At 37.6% G+C, this 18603-nt stretch overlaps 2 protein-coding genes across 4 annotated transcripts; one reads left to right on the top strand and one right to left on the bottom strand.

Moving 5' to 3' along the window:
• Positions 1–332: 332 nt before the first annotated feature.
• rpl12 (ribosomal protein L12) lies at positions 333–3449 on the bottom strand. Of its 2 annotated transcripts, none has more exons than XM_079813672.1 (7): positions 3295–3449; positions 2036–2109; positions 1683–1781; positions 1516–1597; positions 855–941; positions 473–585; positions 333–380 (listed from the first exon to the last, which is right to left on the bottom strand). In XM_079813672.1, the coding sequence occupies exons 1-7, from the start codon at positions 3329–3331 to the stop codon at positions 375–377; spliced, it is 498 nt and encodes a 165-aa protein (XP_079669798.1). In that variant the 5' UTR covers positions 3332–3449; the 3' UTR covers positions 333–374. The 2 variants fall into 2 exon arrangements, with proteins under 2 accessions (XP_079669798.1, XP_079669799.1); XM_079813673.1 differs by having other exon boundaries at positions 3190–3449.
• A 95-nt stretch (positions 3450–3544) lies between these two features.
• lrsam1 (leucine rich repeat and sterile alpha motif containing 1) lies at positions 3545–18075 on the top strand. 2 transcript variants are annotated; one of them, XM_079813675.1, is made up of 25 exons: positions 3545–3732; positions 3922–4070; positions 4212–4268; positions 4388–4432; positions 4523–4600; positions 4693–4761; positions 5301–5385; positions 5647–5768; positions 5911–6001; positions 6158–6267; positions 6381–6410; positions 6503–6625; positions 7033–7172; positions 8336–8380; positions 10387–10457; positions 11219–11318; positions 11587–11674; positions 11868–11942; positions 13509–13589; positions 14008–14103; positions 14800–14898; positions 14984–15115; positions 15228–15297; positions 15422–15585; positions 16181–18075. In XM_079813675.1, the coding sequence occupies exons 2-25, from the start codon at positions 3999–4001 to the stop codon at positions 16301–16303; spliced, it is 2166 nt and encodes a 721-aa protein (XP_079669801.1). In that variant the 5' UTR covers positions 3545–3732; positions 3922–3998; the 3' UTR covers positions 16304–18075. The 2 variants fall into 2 exon arrangements, with proteins under 2 accessions (XP_079669801.1, XP_079669802.1); XM_079813676.1 differs by lacking the exon at positions 13509–13589 and having other exon boundaries at positions 3558–3732.
• The last annotated feature ends 528 nt before the right edge of the window (positions 18076–18603 follow it).

Consider the following 18603-nt stretch of genomic DNA (forward strand, 5'->3'; position numbering starts at 1 on the left):
CCAGATGAGACCCACTGCTGAACAGTAAAATACATGAATTTGTTCCAGGCCTTTCGGCACAGAGTTGCCCATTGCATTGGGCAGCCCTGCTTCCTAGAGCTGGGTCACTATGAGCCTCCTCTGGACAGAACACAGTCACTTTAACAGACTTGCACAGTGGCGGGAGGCTTGCAATAATCACGAAAGGTCAGAACACAAAGTCACGATTCCTACAACAGTGTATTGAGGTGTAGTAAAAGCTGCTTGCTGTTCTTGACCTTTATATTAAAATGCCTGTATAGACAAATTCTAGAAATAATCAAATACCAGAGATGAGACAACAATCACAACACTTTGACTTTTCAAACTGTTTTATTTGTCTTCAATCCTCATTTTTACTCCTGCAAAAAAGAAAAAGTCCAGTTAAAACAGGTAACGGGCAAAAAATGTAAATGCTTAAAAATCCAAAGCAGAAATGGCATTCAATACTTACAGTTGGGCACTCAACTTTGCCACTGTTGATGTCATCAATGACATCATGGGGAGGGCGACCATCAATGGTGCAGCCCACAGACTGAGCTGTGCCAAGAATCTCCTTAATGGTACCTGAGAAGCAGAGGACAAGAACACTTTGTACCATCGTCTAAATCAACAGCACTCATTAACGCCTGCTTTTAACATGTTCCAGGCCTTTTGGCACAGGGTTAGCCACAGAGTTGAGCAGCCCTGCTTCCTAGAGCTGGGTTATTATCAGCCTCCTCTGGACAGTACGCAGTCACTTTAACAGACAAGCACAGTGGCGGGAGGCTGATTGATAAACATTGCTCCGAGAGGAATCCATTAAGCATTCATTTACAATTTGCATAAATACAAACCAGAAAGTTCCCTGGCAATAGATCGGTGCCTCATGACACGGGCAACGCCGACGATCTCGTCGAAAGTGACACTTCCAGAGTGCTTAACTATAAAAGGAAAGATACAAACGTCAGGAAATATAGAATATGCTAAATCACAAACTAAATCCAATCTACCCATTCAAAAGTTTGGGGTCGTATGACAATGCTTCGTGTCTCTTACACTACACAAATGCTGCATTTGATCAAAAACAGTAATAGTGAAATCCTAAAATTTAAAATAACTTCCATTTTAAAAATGTAAATTCGGTTACTAAATGGCAAAGCTCAATTTTCAGCATCATTACTCCAGTGTTCCATCATAATTAAATTTTCAGGATTCTTGGAATATAAAGTCCATAAGTGCGGTTCTTTTTCAAAATGCAAAACGAACAGATTTTTACTGTGACTTTTGAACAAGAAATGCAAGAACTTGTTCCAGGCCTTTCGGCACAGAGTTGCCCATTACATTGGGCAGCCCTGCTTCCTAGAGCTGGGTCACTATGAGCCTCCTCTGGACAGAACACAGTCACTTTAACAGACTTGCACAGTGGCGGGAGGCTTGCAATAACCAAGAAAAAGGTCAGAAAACACAAGACACGATTCCTACAAAACAGTGTATTGTGTAGTAAAAGCTACTTACTGTTCTTGACCTTCTTCCTGTCACGGGGAGGTTCCTTCAGGGCCTTGATGATGAGGGCGGAGGCTGATGGCACCACCTCAATCTGGAACAACAACAAAACTGTAAGTGTCTAAAGGCTGGATGACCTCAAGAGCCAGAAAACGGGCTGAAAGACTTCAAGGGCTTACCGCTGCTTGCCTGTTCTGGATGGTCAGCTTCACAGTGATTCGCAGGCCCTTCCAGTCACCGGTGGCCTTTGCAATGTCATCACCCACCTTTTTAGGGGACTGAAGGAAAGCGAGATTGAAAGATGAGCATACAGCATGGAACAGGGTCAAAGTTTGGTGACACAAAAAGTTTGTTCCAGGCCTTTCGGCACAGAGTTGCCCATTAAGTTGGGGCCACCCTGCTTCCTAGAGCTGGGTCACTATGAGCCTCCACTGGATTGTACAAAGACACTTTAATAGACTAGCACAGTGGCGGGAGGCTGCTTTATGATATAAAAGGACACACAACAGTTTAAACTGGCTGCAATACTTACAAGACCCAAAGGTCCGATTTTGGGGGCCAGCGAGGAAGTTGCACCAACCTCTCCACCTGTGCATCTCATGTACACTGGAGGAAGAGAAAAAAGCCTTAGTGCGCTTTTGATAAATGCATCCCAATTCAGACAACTGGAATCAATACTCCACCACGAAACAGACACGGTTCATGGCAGTTCTAGAAGCGGTGCAAATATAAAAATTGAAATACCCTCCTTAGAATTGTGCATCATTCACAGTAACGGTTTGTTTTTAACACCATGGCTATTTGTCAAAACTAATATATGGTAGAACTACATCAGGTTTTTAAAATAAACATTTTTGCTAAACTAAAACACTTGATTTAACTTGGTTAATCACTTCAAAAGGACTAACAAAGAACACGTTTCATTGAGGCTGAGGTGATAATGCCAGTGTCTGCTAAAAGGAAATTCAGCAATAACTCCCTATAAAAACGACCAGTAAGTGGGCATCAGAGCATACAGGGCTCAAGTGAAAGACGAGATTGTGTGGCATTTCTTCAAACTAATCTTTATAGCTTTTTTTTCATCATTTTTTTCAACATTAAATCCCCACTATGGTACACGTGCAGTGACCTGAGGAACCACTAGATGCTTACATAGGACAGATGACAAAAAGGGTCAATACTCCAGCCTAGTCCCGAGGTATGCACTGTCAATTTGCTTTACCAGAAGCAGAGGCTATGTAGTTGCAAACTTTCAAATGTTTTATCCTTCCATAATTAGGGGAAATTTACATTGTCTTGACGTGTTAAACGAAATAACGTTAGGACTATAATGCTACTGCTTCGTGATGCTCTAAAGTTATCACGAGGCCGTTTCAGCAGCACGTGAACACCAACTCATGAATCGTAATATCCCGAGAGCTGTCAAAGCACCGCACGCAGATAGATTTTTTACCACTGAGCTATATAAAATGACTTTTATAGATTAGAGATTTATACACATTCCAAAACGCCACCTCGAATCGTTCGAAACCCCGCGAGCACGGAATAGCTAGAGCTAGCAGACGCTACGGTTAGCATTTAAAAACCACGCCTCAGTTTAGTTAACGTTACACGTTGTACACCCAAATATTTAGCCTACATGTTTTAACTAAATTATATGGATAGGTAAAGGCTTTGTATTGGTACCTGACTAATGTATTGGTACCAGCACGCGAGAGGCCAGCGCGCAGGCATGGCCGCTCACACACAATCAGAAATCCGTCAAAGGGTTACCGTATTCCACACACATACCGACTTTAATCTCGGTGGGGTCGAATTTAGGAGGCATGGTGTACCAGATGAAGTTGAGCTCAGTTCAATTTGAATTGGTGAGGGTGTCGGATGAACCCGAATTCGGGACGACCGATAACTGTTGCACCTTCACCACCAAAGTGAAAAAGGAAAAGGCCGATGGAGTGTCGCGCCACGAATATAAAGGCTACGAGGTATCGCGAGAGCTGAACAACCTTTCACACTGCGGCGACGTTACGCGAATTACGTCATTCACAACATCCGACTCCGAGAAGTTGTTCCTGGTGTGTGTGTGTGTGTGTACTGTCAGAGAAGGGAGTGGACAAGGCAACAAGGGATATTAAATTGATATTGGAACATTTCAAGGAGCCCATGTTTTGTTAAAATAATTTAGCTTTCGCACTGACGGTTATTCACATATTCTTCGTTTCGCGTAAGGTATGTCGGTTTTTTTTATTCAAACGAAACCAAAACATGGTTTCAAGATCCATCAAATTCTAATGAAAATGGGGCATTTGTGTATAGTCGAGTGATTATAATGTGTAATTTTCTGTGTTTCTTGTCCTACATGAACGTGTCATGCTGATTGCTGTCCCACTCTGTTTCTTTGTTATTGTCAACACACAGTCTGTCAAGTGTCACGCTAACATCCAGTGGATGTTGTGGGGTTTTAACTAGACAAACAAAATCTCACTGGCCTCAGGATGTTTCTGTTCTCCAAAAAGAAGAAACCCAGTGTGGATTCCAAGAAACGCCTCGAGTACCAGCTTTGTTTGGTGAGTTTCTAGTGTAACTATTGCAATGCCAAAACATTTGTTTATGTTAGAGATTATATTTATTAGCAGTGCCTCTTTTTATAGCAACATCTTACAGTGCTCTGTTCCAGATCCTAACACACATACCTATGTTTTGTGCAGGCCAAAGAAGCAGGTGCTGATGATGTTCTGGACATTTCTGCCTGTGAGCTTACAGAGGTGAATTACTGAAACCCTAATGAATGACAATCATTACATTTTGAAGAAATGTTCATTCAAGAAACAGAAATCCATCCGTATCACAACAGTTTTGACTTGTTTTAAATGCATGTCTGCAGGTTCCCTCCAGTGCCTTCTCAATGTGTAAAGTGCTGCAGAAGAAAGTGAGTCAGTTCACTGCAGTGTTGTTTTCTTTGAGCTGTTGTTGGTCTGCATGAACAGACTTTTGACAGCAGTTTCCACTTTCATTGCAGGTGTTAATTCTTCATGGAAATGACCTGAAGTCACTTGTTCCTAAAGGTTGCTGCACTGGTGCCTTAGCAACTTTAAAGGTGAGACAAATTGAGCAATGACATCAGTGCCATGCACAAAACCATCTTGCACTTCTCTCCAGTGCCAAACTCTCTGTGTGTCCATTCTTAAGGTGTTGGATCTGCATGAAAATAAGCTCACATCACTTCCTGATGACATCGGGCAGCTTTTGTCCTTGCAGGTATATTTATTGTATATGAACAAATCTGATGTGAATTGTTTCTTATATGACACTTGAAAACAGGATGCTGATTGATCAATACACATATCAAATGCAAAATGTAATTATATCTTGAGGGGAACATTTTTATTGCGGTCTCTACAAAAAGCAGCACAACTATGTCAACATTGATAATAATCAGAAATGTTTCTTGAGCAGCGAATCAGCATAGTAGAATGATTTCTGAAAGATCATGTGACTTAAGACTGGAGTAATGATGCTGAAAACTCAGCTGTGATCACAGGGATAAATCTAAAAATGTAATAAAATAGAAAACAGTTATTTTAAATTGTAATAATAATATTTCACAATATTACTGTTTTTACTGTATTTTTGAACAATTAAATGCAGCCTTGGTGAACACTTTTGAGTTTTCATTCTTCTTGTTTTAATAAAGATTAAAACAGTTGTACCAACCCCAAACTTTTGAACTTTTGATTTTTCTTTAAATCTTTTTTTAATTGATAATTAATGTCCTTTATATTTATTGCTTCTCTAAGGTTCTGAATGTAGAGAAGAACCACATAAAACAGCTGCCAGACTCTATAGGGGATCTTCGACATCTACAGACACTTAATGTGAAGGGTTTGTTTTGTGCTTTTTAAAAAATATTTGTGCATGTTTAAAAAAAAAAAAAGTATTCATTTATGTCCATTTTTAAAATATCTTTATTAGAGCACTGCGGTAGATTCCAGATAGTTATTAACCTGTTTCCGAAAGCTAGTAAGAATTTGACAGTCCTTTGAAGTTTTTGTTAAAGAGTTTAGGCTTTTTTTAGGCACATCAAACTAAATGGTAATAAAAGCCTAAACCACTCCAATTAACAAAAGGTTTTGATGATGACAGGGAACTCCCTTTCTGTGATTCCTGTGTCTGTGGGTCGCATGAGCAGCCTGCGCACACTGGACATAAGTGAGAACAGCATCACAGAATTACCCAAAGAACTGGCTGGTGTTCGCACTCTGGAAGTGAGTATCTTAAATGTTTAGCCCTCTTAAGATAAAGATTTTGGAGCATATTTGTGTAGAATCATATCCAGCTCATAGGCAATGTGACCACTGCAAAGACATTCTTATGTCTGTATTTGATTTTGTATATGTGGTGTGGCAGAGCCTGATCCTGGACGCACATGTTATGAGCTATCCACCTGCGTCAGTGTGCACGGGCGGCACAGAGGAAGTGCAGCGCTACCTCTGCTCAGGTACAGATCTTTAAATAAAAGATCTCAATAAATACATTGATTGTATACAGTACAGATTATGCACAAGATCTAATTGAATATTAACTTGCAGTCCCTGAAAGAAAAGGGTCTTTCTGTGCGTTTGGTTTGTTCATAATTAATTTTGATGTGGTTTAGAGATGGGTCTGGATTATTGCCCTCCATCCCAGTATCTTCTGCCTGTGCTGGAGCATGATGGAGGGAAGCAGGAGGTGGATTGTGTTGATGGTGAGGAGATAGCCTGGCAGGTCAGTCTTCACTATTTATTGGTCGTACAGTATCTAAATGGTGTTGGTGTGGCATTTTCTCTGTTAATGTAATAATGACTTGCTGTTCTCTTACATTCACTCTGACACTGCAGAGCAAATTCATGGACTATGAGAAAAGAAAGGTATGTTTGATTTAGTTTCTTTTTGTTATTGTTGGATCGATCATCCTGTGAAGTAGTATTTACTTACATCTCACTCTCTGTTTCTCCACTAGGAGCAGAAACAGCTGGAAAAGATGATCTTTGAGAAAGATCTTGAAGAGAAACAGAGGGAACACACTCAGCTCCTCTTCCTCAACAACTCCCGCAAAGAGGACGTCCTGCTGTCTGTAAAATTGGTAACCATTTTGATTTTAGAGTACTGGTATATAAATGTAACACATTTGAGTGTGCTACACTTCCGTACTGACCAACAGTAATATTGTAAAATATTATTTCAATTTAAAATAACAATTTTCATTAACATGAGCCTTCAGAAATCATTCTAATATGCCGATTTGGTACTCAAGTAGCATTTCTTATTATTATCAATGTTGAAAACAGTTGTGCTGCTTAATATCTTTGTGAAAACCATGAGACATTTTTTCAGAATTCTTTGATGAATAAGAAAAAAAATTATTTGGATTTTTTTTTTTGTAACATTATAAATGTCTTTACTGTCACATTTGATCAATTTAGGCATCCTTCCTGAATAAAAGTGTTAATTTCTTTCATAATTTCCTCTCTGTGCTTTTCTGTCTCTCAGGAGCAGGAACGGTTGGAGTTAGGTGTGTCTCAGCAGCAGAAGGCCCAGGACGCAGTAAGGCTGAAAATGCTGGATAAAGTACGTCAGGCAGAGAGTGTTATCATGGGCCGCATCTCTGACCTCCTGCTTGATAACAAACGGTGAGGGCACAATGTGAACCATTTTTGAAATGTCTTGCTTTTCTGTAACTATTACTTTAATCATTCTAAGTCCATTAGTATTGTGCAGTTTATAGGGATAAACGGTGAGGGCACAATGTGAACCATTTTTGAAATGTCTTGCTTTTCTGTAGCTATTACTTTAATCATTCTAAGTCCATTAGTATTGTGCAGTTTATAGGGATAGTTCACCCAAAAATAAAAAAAATTATCTCATGATTTGCTCACCCTCTCAAGCTATCCTAGGTGTATATGACTATCTTCTTTCAGACAAACACAGTCGGAGTTATATAAAAAAATATATAATTGCTCTTCCAAGCTTTATAATGGTAATGAATGGCGGGCCTGATTTTGAAGTCCAAAAAAGTGCATCCATCCATCATAAAAGACATCCATACTGCTCCAGGGGGTTAATAAAGGCCTTCTGAAGCGAAGCAGTGTGTTTTTATAATAAAAATATTCATATTTAAAATAGACTAAAATAACTAGCTCCCGGCAGACGGCAAGTCGACTTACGGCAACAAAAAAAATAATAACCCTTTACACGATGTAGGAGTATTGTAAGCTTTGACGCCTCTTGCAGTTCAAACAAATAGGGCTGGGCAACAAACTCAAGCCCCTCTTCTCTTATATCGAAATCCTCAGGCATTTCTCTTTTTAAAAATTCTCGTTTTAGACTTCTAATTCATGACTGGTGTTTTGTTTTGCTCTATCCTTTGCACTTCCGTGTTTGTCAATACGTCATTCGTCATGTCAGGGGTTACTCTTTCACCATAAATCGTACGGGTATCTGTCGGAAGCTAGTTATTTTAGTTTATAAAGTTTTAAATATGGATATTTTTCTTACACAAACGCATCACTTCCCTTCAGAAGGCCTTTATTAACCCCCTGGAGTTGTATGGATTACTTTTATGATGGAAGGATGGATGGATGGATGGATGGATGCACCTATTTGTGCTTCAAAATCTCGTCCTCCTTTCACTGCCATTATAATGCTTGGAAGAGCCAGGATATTATTTTATATAATTCCGATTGTATTTGTATGAAAGAGTAAATGAGTAAATCATGGGGTCATTTTCATTTTTGGGTGAACTAAGCCTTTAAGGGTGGTTATTTATAGTGTGCTTGTGATCGTTTGATTACAGCCAGGCAAAGAGTGCTGAATTTCTGCAAGCTCTGGAGGAGGACCGGTGAGTAGATATTATACATGGGTCGAACTCTCTAATGGAGTTTTCGCTCCTGACATCAATGCAGCTCTTGCTAAGTGAATTTCTCTCTATCTAATGGCACCACTTAAGAAATCCACAGTCCACTCAGTACTTACTGAAAGTACTGAGCTGTTTGAACAATGTCACAGCTGTGGTGCAGCTACAGCACACAGAGCGCTTTTGACCAAACCCATATTAATTCAACGTTTACGGGTACATTCAGGTATTTTTGGAGATCAGGGGTGCATTTCCCGAAAGCATCGTTAGCCAACTACGGTCGCAAGTTCATTCGTCATTTGCATATTTTATCGAGTTGGTGTTTCCCCAAACCAAACAGCATCGCAAAGTTGTGTTGTTGGAACGATATCTCTCGACCTGTGTCGACCATAGTTTCTTATTTACATGACGTGGACTTAATAAATCCTTATCTTGTGCAAAATAAGCAAGCTGACATTCAGTACAATCTATATCTTTTATTTCAAATATATACAAATGTAATTGACTTCTTCTAGTTTGTCGAGAAATTTAAAGTGCCATTTTTGAAGAGTGCGCATATACATACTTGCTCTAGTACAGTGGTTCTCAAATGGGGGTACGCGTACCCCTGGGGGTACGTGAAGGCACTCCAGGGGGTACGTGAGTTTTTAAAATATAGCCTACATATATTTAAAAAGTAGCATCCATGCAAATTTTGAAGTAAAAAAAGTAATTTATATAGTAGGCTATAAACTTAAATACAATTATAAAATGTTACAATAATTTTTGTTGAATAGTTTTATTTATCATATTTATATTTTATTTTTGTAATGTGTTTTTGTTAAGTCATGTTACAATATTGTTTTGAACTGCTTATTTACAATGGTTAGCTTACCAATAACTGTTTTCATTGTTTGTTTGTTTTTTGTGTTTTTTTATTGTATTAAATCCAGACCAAAAATCCTAATAATCAAACAAAATCATAATACTTATTAATGTTAATAATAATATACTAATATAATAGGACTCCACAACAACAAAAACATTCAAAAATGTATTGTCCCTGTTTTTTAATTAAAATATAATAACAAATGAGATTTGATTGATATTTTGACCACTCAAATAGAAAATGTCCCCAGTTTCCATTTCAGAAATATGGTCACTGTTTTCACTACATTCGTTTGAATTACTACATTTTAGTGATGAGAAATATTTGCAATAAATTTAGTCATGGATTATTATCATTTAAAATGTTCGAAATAGTTTATTTTTTCAAATGTTTGAATTTTGTACGTGTTTATCTGTTCCAAAGTTTAATAAATCAGACACTGATGGCACAGTGCTCTGTTTTAAGTCTTTTTTTTCCCAACCAAAAATGCTTTGCGCTGGTTAGGGGGTACTTGGCTGAATAAATATTTCACGGGGGGTACATCACTGAAAAAAGGTTGAGAACCACTGCTCTAGTACATAAGAATGATGATTGAATCTGGAAATTCTAACTGAGAAAAATAACAAATAGTCCTCAGATGCCATGTAAAAATGTATAGCAAAAAATCTGCGCACACTTGTGCTCGCCAAAGCTGCAATTATTTGATAAAAATACTGTAAAAACAGTAGTGTTGTGAAATATTATTACAATTTTAAATAACTGTTTTCTATTTAATATATGAATGTATAATCAATGTAATTTGTTCATGTGATGGTAAAGCTGAATTTCCAGCAGCCATTACTCCAGTCTTCAGTGTTTTTTTCAGAAACCCTTCTAATATGCTGATTTGCTGCTTAAGTTTTAAATAACGTATTTATTTTTTGGTAACGTGATAAATGTATTTGCTGTCACTTTTAATCTATTTAATGCATTCTTTCCCAAATAAAGGTAATAATTTCTGTAAAAAAAATCTTACCGAGTATATAGAAGTTATACACACAGCAAATGGTGACATCTTAAACGTACCCTTATGTTGTTTTTATTTTAATAAAGGATAGAATTATGAATATTTTGTTGTTTTTAGCGTACGAATGGAACACCTTACTGCCATCACGCAGGAAGAAGCCAACTCTCTTAGGAAAAAGGAAGTGGCAGGTGAGTTTTAAAAATTACATTTATCTTTAAAATTACCATATTGTTCCATAAATGTTTCAAAAGAAACGTGGCTTTATATTTATTTGGCCAGTCATTAGAAATGTGACATGCTTCTGTTGTGAACTTCAGTTGTTTCTTGAAGTATGGAGACCAGGAGACGTCGGGATCAAACAGAAGTAATTCTTTTAATGAGAACTCTCTGTGCTGCAGGTCATCCGAAAACAGTCTGATTTAACAGCACAAGATAATGCAATTTATCTATATGTTAGGGGGAGTGGTTATACAGCAGAGGAGGAGACATTCAAACAACGGAATGCATATGTTGTGTAGGTAAAGGGCACACCCTACTTAACTGTGTCCCTCGTCCAGATTCAATCAGCATAACAGTGCCATTCAACTGCATAGATGCTAATCCAATCACTCAGGCAGTATTGCTCTAAACTTGTCATGGTAAATAGTCAGGAAATTGCATAGAGACAAAAGACTTAATGTCTCAACCACTTACACAGCCTGATGTAATCTCCCTCAAGTTTACTTCAAAATGTAAAACACAAATATAGATAATGTTTTCAGTTATATTCTATTACATTGGAACCTATATATAACAATGTATAAATGTGTAATCTTACACTTCAGACATGTTTGGTACTTGAATCTAGTTTGAATCATACCTGCATCATATCCCAGTGCCACTCCCCCTCTCTTTCCCCAGTATTTTTAAACTCTACTGTCCAGGTAAATCTATATATACATGTTCTCAGGTGCCATGCAGAGGATGCTGTCTGAGAGCTGCTCTTTAAGGTTACTGCAGGAGGCCAGGGAAGCCAAGACACAGATTTTGGTGTCTGAGACCTGCAGGAGGTGCTTCACTTCCTACCAATACATATGGTTTTAACTCTGTCCAGCACCTTTTGACTCTGTTTACTCCTGGTATCAACATCTGTCTTGTTGATCTGATCACACGTGGTCAAGCAAGGCGGTTTACTCTCAATATTAACTTTAGTCTCGAAAGTATCGCTTGTGACCACTTGTGAACAGATTTCAAAAGGAATACTATGTCAACTGCAATGCTTGATTTTTAGGTGAGTAGACGGTCCTATTTTCTTAATCTCTCTTTGTCTTTATTTAGTTTGGACAATTTGGATAAGAAGTTTGACCAAGTGTTGTCCCTGCAGCAGCTAGACAAAAGCAAAGCCATTAGTCAGATCCTTCAAGAGGTAACTATTCAATTCACTCATTTACAATATAAATAATCTGTATTCTGTATTAAAAGCTAGTCTGCACTCCATCCACCCATTCACCCCAGAGGCAAAATACATTAATGAACTACTATAAATATTACAGGTGTTGCATTGCTGGTTTAGAAGGTCTAAAATGATGAACTAACCCTTATCGGCTCTTTGTCTGCAGGAGGAAATGCAGAAGGCCGCTTTTGAAACCCTCCAGCTACAGAAGGACAGTGTGCATGCTTATATCCGTAATCAGGTATGATGATTGAGGTCCAAAAACCAATAAGACTTAAGACCGGGATTTATTTCATACTACTGGTTGGCTGGGCTCCAGTTTACTTCAGAAGATAAACCATAGCAAATACATGTATGAAGAAGGAGTTTTAACTTTATCAACAGTATCACTTATTAACATATACACTACCTTTCAAAAATATTAATGGTTAATGTTTTTTATATAAGTCTCTTATCCTCACCAATTCTGCATTTATTTGATCAAAACTACAGTAAGAACAGCAATATTGTATAATATTACTACAATTTTAAATAACTGTTTTTTTTTATATATTTTAAAACGTTGTCACCGTGTAGCGGTTATTAAACAATCCAAAGGAAAAGATGAGTGATGCAGATTGATCAATAATAATGCACATACACTTTAATAAACATTGGGAAATAAAATTACGACTAACCTTTAACGCAAGATCTAGAATTGAGGAAATACACAGAGGAAGATTATTAATGAAGCAAGGTCCAGATGAGGACTAATCAGAAATCAGGACAACTAATAATGATAACAAGAACACAGGCAAAACAGTGACAAGGAAAACCAAGACTGTGGGTTTTTTTTAGTGCTCAAGAAATATATTATTAGTAACACTTTACAGTACGCTAACATTAGTTACTGCATTAACTGACGTTAACTAACAATGAGCAATATATTCTTACAGCATTTTTTAACCTTTTGTTAATATTAGTTAATAACAATGTTCATATTCATGTCACAGTGCATTAACTAAAGTTAACAGATACAACGTTTAATCTTAAATGTATTAATAAATGTTGAGATTAACATTTACTACTGTAAGAATAATAAATGCTGTAGAAGTATTGTACATTGCTATTTCATGTTAACTAAAGTTAACAAATGAAACCTTATTGTAAAGTGTTATCAATGTTGAAAACAGTTGTGCTGCTAAATAATTTTAGAGGAAACTGTGATACCCCCCCCCCCAGATTATTTAATAAATAGTAAGTTCAAAAGTACAGCATTTATTTGAAATAGAAAGGTTTTTTAACATTGCAAATGTCTTTACTGTTCATTTTGACACATTTCATGGATATATAGACCTTGTGCGCCAGAGAAACAAGCGCAGAGCCATGTTTAGAAATTTGAGTTTGAACTTCCGTTTTTGCAGAGGCTCTGTATATTTCTATGACATCGCTGTTGAGGAGTGATTCGCTGGTGAACTTAATTTACTTATTGTAGAGCTAGTGAAAGTTATCATGAGCATTGTAATGTTTGAAGCGGATGTCATAATAAATGTCATTCATAAAACCTTCATGCTGTGGGAATACAAACCGGAAGACAGAACACAACAAGTGTAGCGCTGAAAAGGGGCGGGGCTACATGAGGTCTATACAGTACTAATGTTTAAGATGGTATTTTGTAGTCATTCTAGTCATTAAAAGCTTTTTTTGGTTTCAGCCAGCCCATGCTTCTTACATCCCACCTCTCATTGGATACAGAACCCCAAAAATGGCTGTTTTATCATGTCTCCATGGGGCCATTCACACCCCCACTGTATGCTTGTATCCATAGATTAAACTCATAGAGGCAGAGTTATTGCAGTTGACAAAGCTGGAGGTTAAGAGGAGGAATTTGGACACTGAGAACCTGCAGGTATGTAGCAGCAGTAGATGATGTGGTGCTTTCCTTTCAGTGCTTCTTCATGCTGTGGAGTGTAGAGAGGAGTAGTCATCAGTCTGTTTGTTGTCGCACATCACTTTTCTTTTTTGTTTTGGCGTCTCTCTTTCTCTTTGTGATTACTTAGCCATTTCATCCCATTCCTGTTTAAATATCATGCTCACACCACCTCTATGAGTTATCACAGCTATCTGGGAGTGTGATTCTTTTGTATTGTTTGAGTGTGTGTATTTACTGTATTCACTGTGTGTGTGTGTGTGTGTGTGTGTGTGTGTGTGTGTGTGTGTGTGTGTGTGTGTGTGTGTGTGTGTGTGTGTGTGTGTGTGTGTGTGTGTGTGTGTGTGTGTGTGTGTGTGTGTGTGTGTGTGTGTGTGTGTGTGTGTGTGTGTGGAAGGAGGTGCTGGCTGACCAGAGGACTGCTTTGAGTGACCTACTGCAGCAGTTACTCAAACAGAAGGACCAGAGGGAGGAGGAGCTCAGGCTGGTGTTGGTGAGTAATTCTGGACCAGCTTACTTTAGTTCTCAATAGAGACACTATCTATCTATCTATCTATCTATCTATCTATCTATCTATCTATCTATCTATCTATCTATCTATCTATCTATCTATCTATCTATCTATCTATCTATCTATCTATCTATCTATCTATCTATCTATCTATCTGTCTGTCTGTCTGTCTGTCTGTCTGTCTGTCTGTCTGTCTGTCTGTCTGTCTGTCTGTCTGTCTGTCTGTCTGTCTGTCTGTCTGTCTGTCTGTCTGTCTGTCTGTCTGTCTGTCTGTCTGTCTGTCTGTCTGTCTGTCTGTCTGTCTGTCTGTCTGTCTCCCCACCAACAAGGGTCTTTGGGAAATTCAACCCCCACAAGGGTCTTTAAGAATTCCAAATGGCCCTTGTGTGTTGAAACATTAAAGCAAATGTCTTTGTTCATTTTCAAATATCTTTGATTATTTTTAATCTTTCAATCCTACACTATCTACTCTATCTATCAATATATATTCACTTCAGGCAAATGTTTCTGTTATCTGTATATTTGGTATTCTGTGTAGGAAAAAAAATTACAGAATTTGAAAACCCCATGGAAAAATGTATTTCAAATAATTGCACGATCATTTTCTTCATATTTGCTTAGGACTTTTATATAATGTATAAGATATGATACTAAGGATGTTTTTTCTTTGCTCTTTAGATGGAGCTGGAGCAGAAGAGCGAATCCAATCAGCAGAACTACTGGATGATTCAATATCAGAGGCTCCTGGATGCTAAACCTCTGTCTTTGCGTATGCAGGTCAGAGCAGCTCTTCTACAGGCCCTGAGATCCTGTTTAAACCACAAAATTACGGACACTTTGCTTTCCTTTTCTTTCTCCTCAGGAAGCGGCTGTGGATAGGGATATGGGGAATATTCTGTGTAAACTCTCTGCTCAACACTACCTGCCAATCATAGCTCACCACCGAATCACTGTTGAGGCCTTGCGACACATGACCGCCAAAGACCTTAAAAAGGTCTGCCATCTTTCCCTTTGTGTTTCACCACATGTTTGTCTAGCAATTTGTCATGAGATTTATGTCCATTAAAATGTTCTTTTCATGAACTTCTTTTCTTTTTTTTTTACAGTTGGGGATCAATGAGGTTGGCGTGCAGAAAGCTCTTCTCCACTGGGCCAGAGAACGCACTCTGTCTGACCGTAAGAGTGCACATTTTCTCTTGAGGACATACTATTTTTTTATTTAGTGACATTTATCAGTTCTGCTCAGTGTTTTTGTTTTTCAGTTGTGTTTGCGGGTATCATAACATGTTTGTCCCTTCAGCATTTCCTAAAACAGTGAAAGAGATACAGGAAGCTGGTCCATCTACTCCAAGTGCCCCACAGCAGCTCACACCTCCGCTGACCCCCAACCCCGCTCTCACCCCCACAGCCCCAGGTTCTGATAGATTCAACAGTTCCGAGTGTGTAGTGTGCATGGAACATGAGGTAAAGCCTTCAATAATATGCTAAGTAACACACCCCTTCATTTAAAAGCTTAAGAAGTTGAATTAGAACAGTTGCAAAAGTATTCAAATAAATATTTAGAAATGAAAACATTTAATAATTAAACATTTCACTACTGTTTAAACATTTGGGGTCATTAAAACATTTTTGGTCTGTTTTTGCAATAAGTCTCTTATAATCACAAAGTCTGCCTTTATTTGATCAAAAAAAAACAGTAAAAACAGTATTTTGAAATATTATTAGTAGTATTTTCTATTTTAATATATTAATTTATATATAGATTTTTATACATGTAGATTTTTTTGTAACAATGTAGTCTTTACTGTCACTTTTGATCAATTTAATGCATCCTTATTGAATAAAACAGATCATTTTTTCCAATTACTGACCAAAACGATTGAAAGGTAGTGTAGACATTTTAGAAAATAAAACATTAATCTACTAATAAACCATTAGTTTATTATAATAAATGTACATTTTATTAGTATGGTTTGTAATGTATACAGCTCTTACAGTTTAGCTTTTCAGCAGCTTTAAAAATAAAACACAATTTCCTCCCCTGTTCTGCTCTGTGTAGTCACATGTGATCTTCCTGCCGTGTGGGCACGTATGCTGTTGCCAGACCTGCAGCGATGCCCTGCAGTCCTGCCCTCTGTGTCGTTCTTCTATATCTCAGCGTGTCCGTCTTTACCATGGCTGAAGCCGGCGAGCGTCCACCCTTCCATGGTCAGGATCATACCTCACATGTCGTTGTTGGTCCTTCCTCCCATTTGCTGCATGAAATCGTAGTCTGTGAACCTTCAAGCACTTTAGAAGTTACTGGATTTTCTCTTTCACTCCTGCTTCAACTAGCCAATCAAAGAGGAACATACGCTGCAAGACATTTGTCCAATGGCAAAAAGTTTTATTGTTCATCATAACCTAGTCACATTCCAATAAATTAACAGCAAGAAAGTATTTGGTAACGGTTCATCTTACTAAAAAATGATAGGAATAGATGTACTATAATATAACGACTTGTTGAGTCTTAGTATTGCCCTTGATGTACCTGCTGTAAGCACTTGTGCCTTTTCTGTATTTAATATCTGCATGTTCTCTATAGCTAAATCTTCATCCACATGCTACAGTCCCCCCATGGCCACAATGTTATTCTATGGTCGTACAATAGGATCAAATTGCATCACCATTAAGGGCTGTTCACAGCAAAGACAATATAAAGTTTGATTTATTGTAAATCTATGAGAATAGTAAAGTCCACACCATAGCTATAACAATAATGACAAAGGAACGATAAGCAGGTGCCATGCTTATAATGAACAAAACGCTATCTTCAGTTGATGTGGATGCTAATATAGTTATGGTTATAGTTATCTTTATACTTCTCGTTCTTGGTGTGAACGGACCTTTACTCTGCAGTGGCGTCAGCGAGAACCAATTCAGGGTGTTAAAGTCAATTTTAATATTTACATTTTTAGCATAAATTTGAATCTAAATGACTTTTTTTAAGATTCACGGAATAGAGCCATGTACATTTAAATGGTTTAAATTGACTTGGCAACACAGCAGAATAGAAAATAATAGTTTGAAGGTGAAATCTTTCTGAAGGCACTGTACTTGCTATATAACACTCAAAACTTTCAACCTCACAAAAGCTCTGCCAGTCCTTTTAAACTGTCAGCTATCCAGTTTCAGCGACTTCAGGTATTGCACGCATGCAATCGTGTTTCCTAAATCACCTCTGTATACTTCTGTCTTCATCCAAGTGCTCTTATATGCAAGTCTTCTTCTCTCGTCATATGTACAGAATGAAAAAACAACTTAATGTGTCTGTAGGTGAAACAATATTCATTTAATTGTGTATTCATTTATATTTCAAGAAATGATCTTGAAGCATGATAATTCACATCAGAAGCTTTTCATCTGTGTGCTTTGTGTGATTCAGTTATGCTGTATGGACTGGACTGGACAAATATGTATTTTATTAGCTGTGCAGTTCAAATTGCATCCGTCATTAAAGAAAAAAAAATGATGAAAGCTTTCGAATTTTTAGCAGATTGTGCAATCAGTACATGACAATGTACCAAAAACAACTATTCTAAACCATAGTAATAGTCGGAGTTACTGTACAAACTACCCTCTGATGGCAGGTTTTTATTAACCTATAGACCTCCTGCCTTTATTTTTATTTTATAAGAACTGAATAAGTTTGGGGTCATTTCATACTAAACAAATGGCACCTTACCTGTGATGATCAAGTGAGATTGAATCTCAATGTTACATTAATTTACTACATACATGCTGCCATTACATGTTTCCCTTTGTTGTCTGCATATTCATAATTTACTGTATTATTTTTTTGATTTTATAATTGTACCCAACCAACCACATCCATTGAAATGGTGCCTGTTCATTTTTAAGAGTGGGAGTTATCACGCCTGTCACACATCTGCAAAATAAAACTGCTAGATAATGTGTTCTAGTGTCCTTTTATCATCAAGAGGTCTATTTTTGCATACTTGAACTGCATAGGAATTTTATAATACATACACACACACTCACACACTTGAGCAGTCAGTTTATTGTTGCAAGACAGGTCAGTGACTGATCAAAAAAAGAACAATGCAAAGTTTCAACAGATATAAATGTTTTAATAAAACGCAATAAAGAAGTACATAGAGGTGAATACAAACATTCAGACATTATTTATTTGGAGGATAACCAAAACTCAATATGACACCAGTGACGATGAGGATAATTAGAGCAAAGGCACAAATTATGACAGCAGCAATATTTAGGCATCGAGCTCTACTGCCATAAGACCGTGCCAATGAGAGATCTCCAAGCAGTCTGCTGTCCCTGGCCTGACACACATACAATATATGATAAGCTTAAGGTATTTGTAAAGCAGCAGGACAATTATATAATGAAATAGGCCTAAATGTATTGCTTACCTTCACTGAGTTGTAAAATGCCACAAACCCAAGGCAGCATGGGTTGCAG

This window comes from Gobio gobio (assembly GCF_949357685.1).
Source record: "Gobio gobio genome assembly, chromosome: 4".
NCBI classification, from domain to species: Eukaryota; Metazoa; Chordata; class Actinopteri; order Cypriniformes; family Gobionidae; genus Gobio; species Gobio gobio.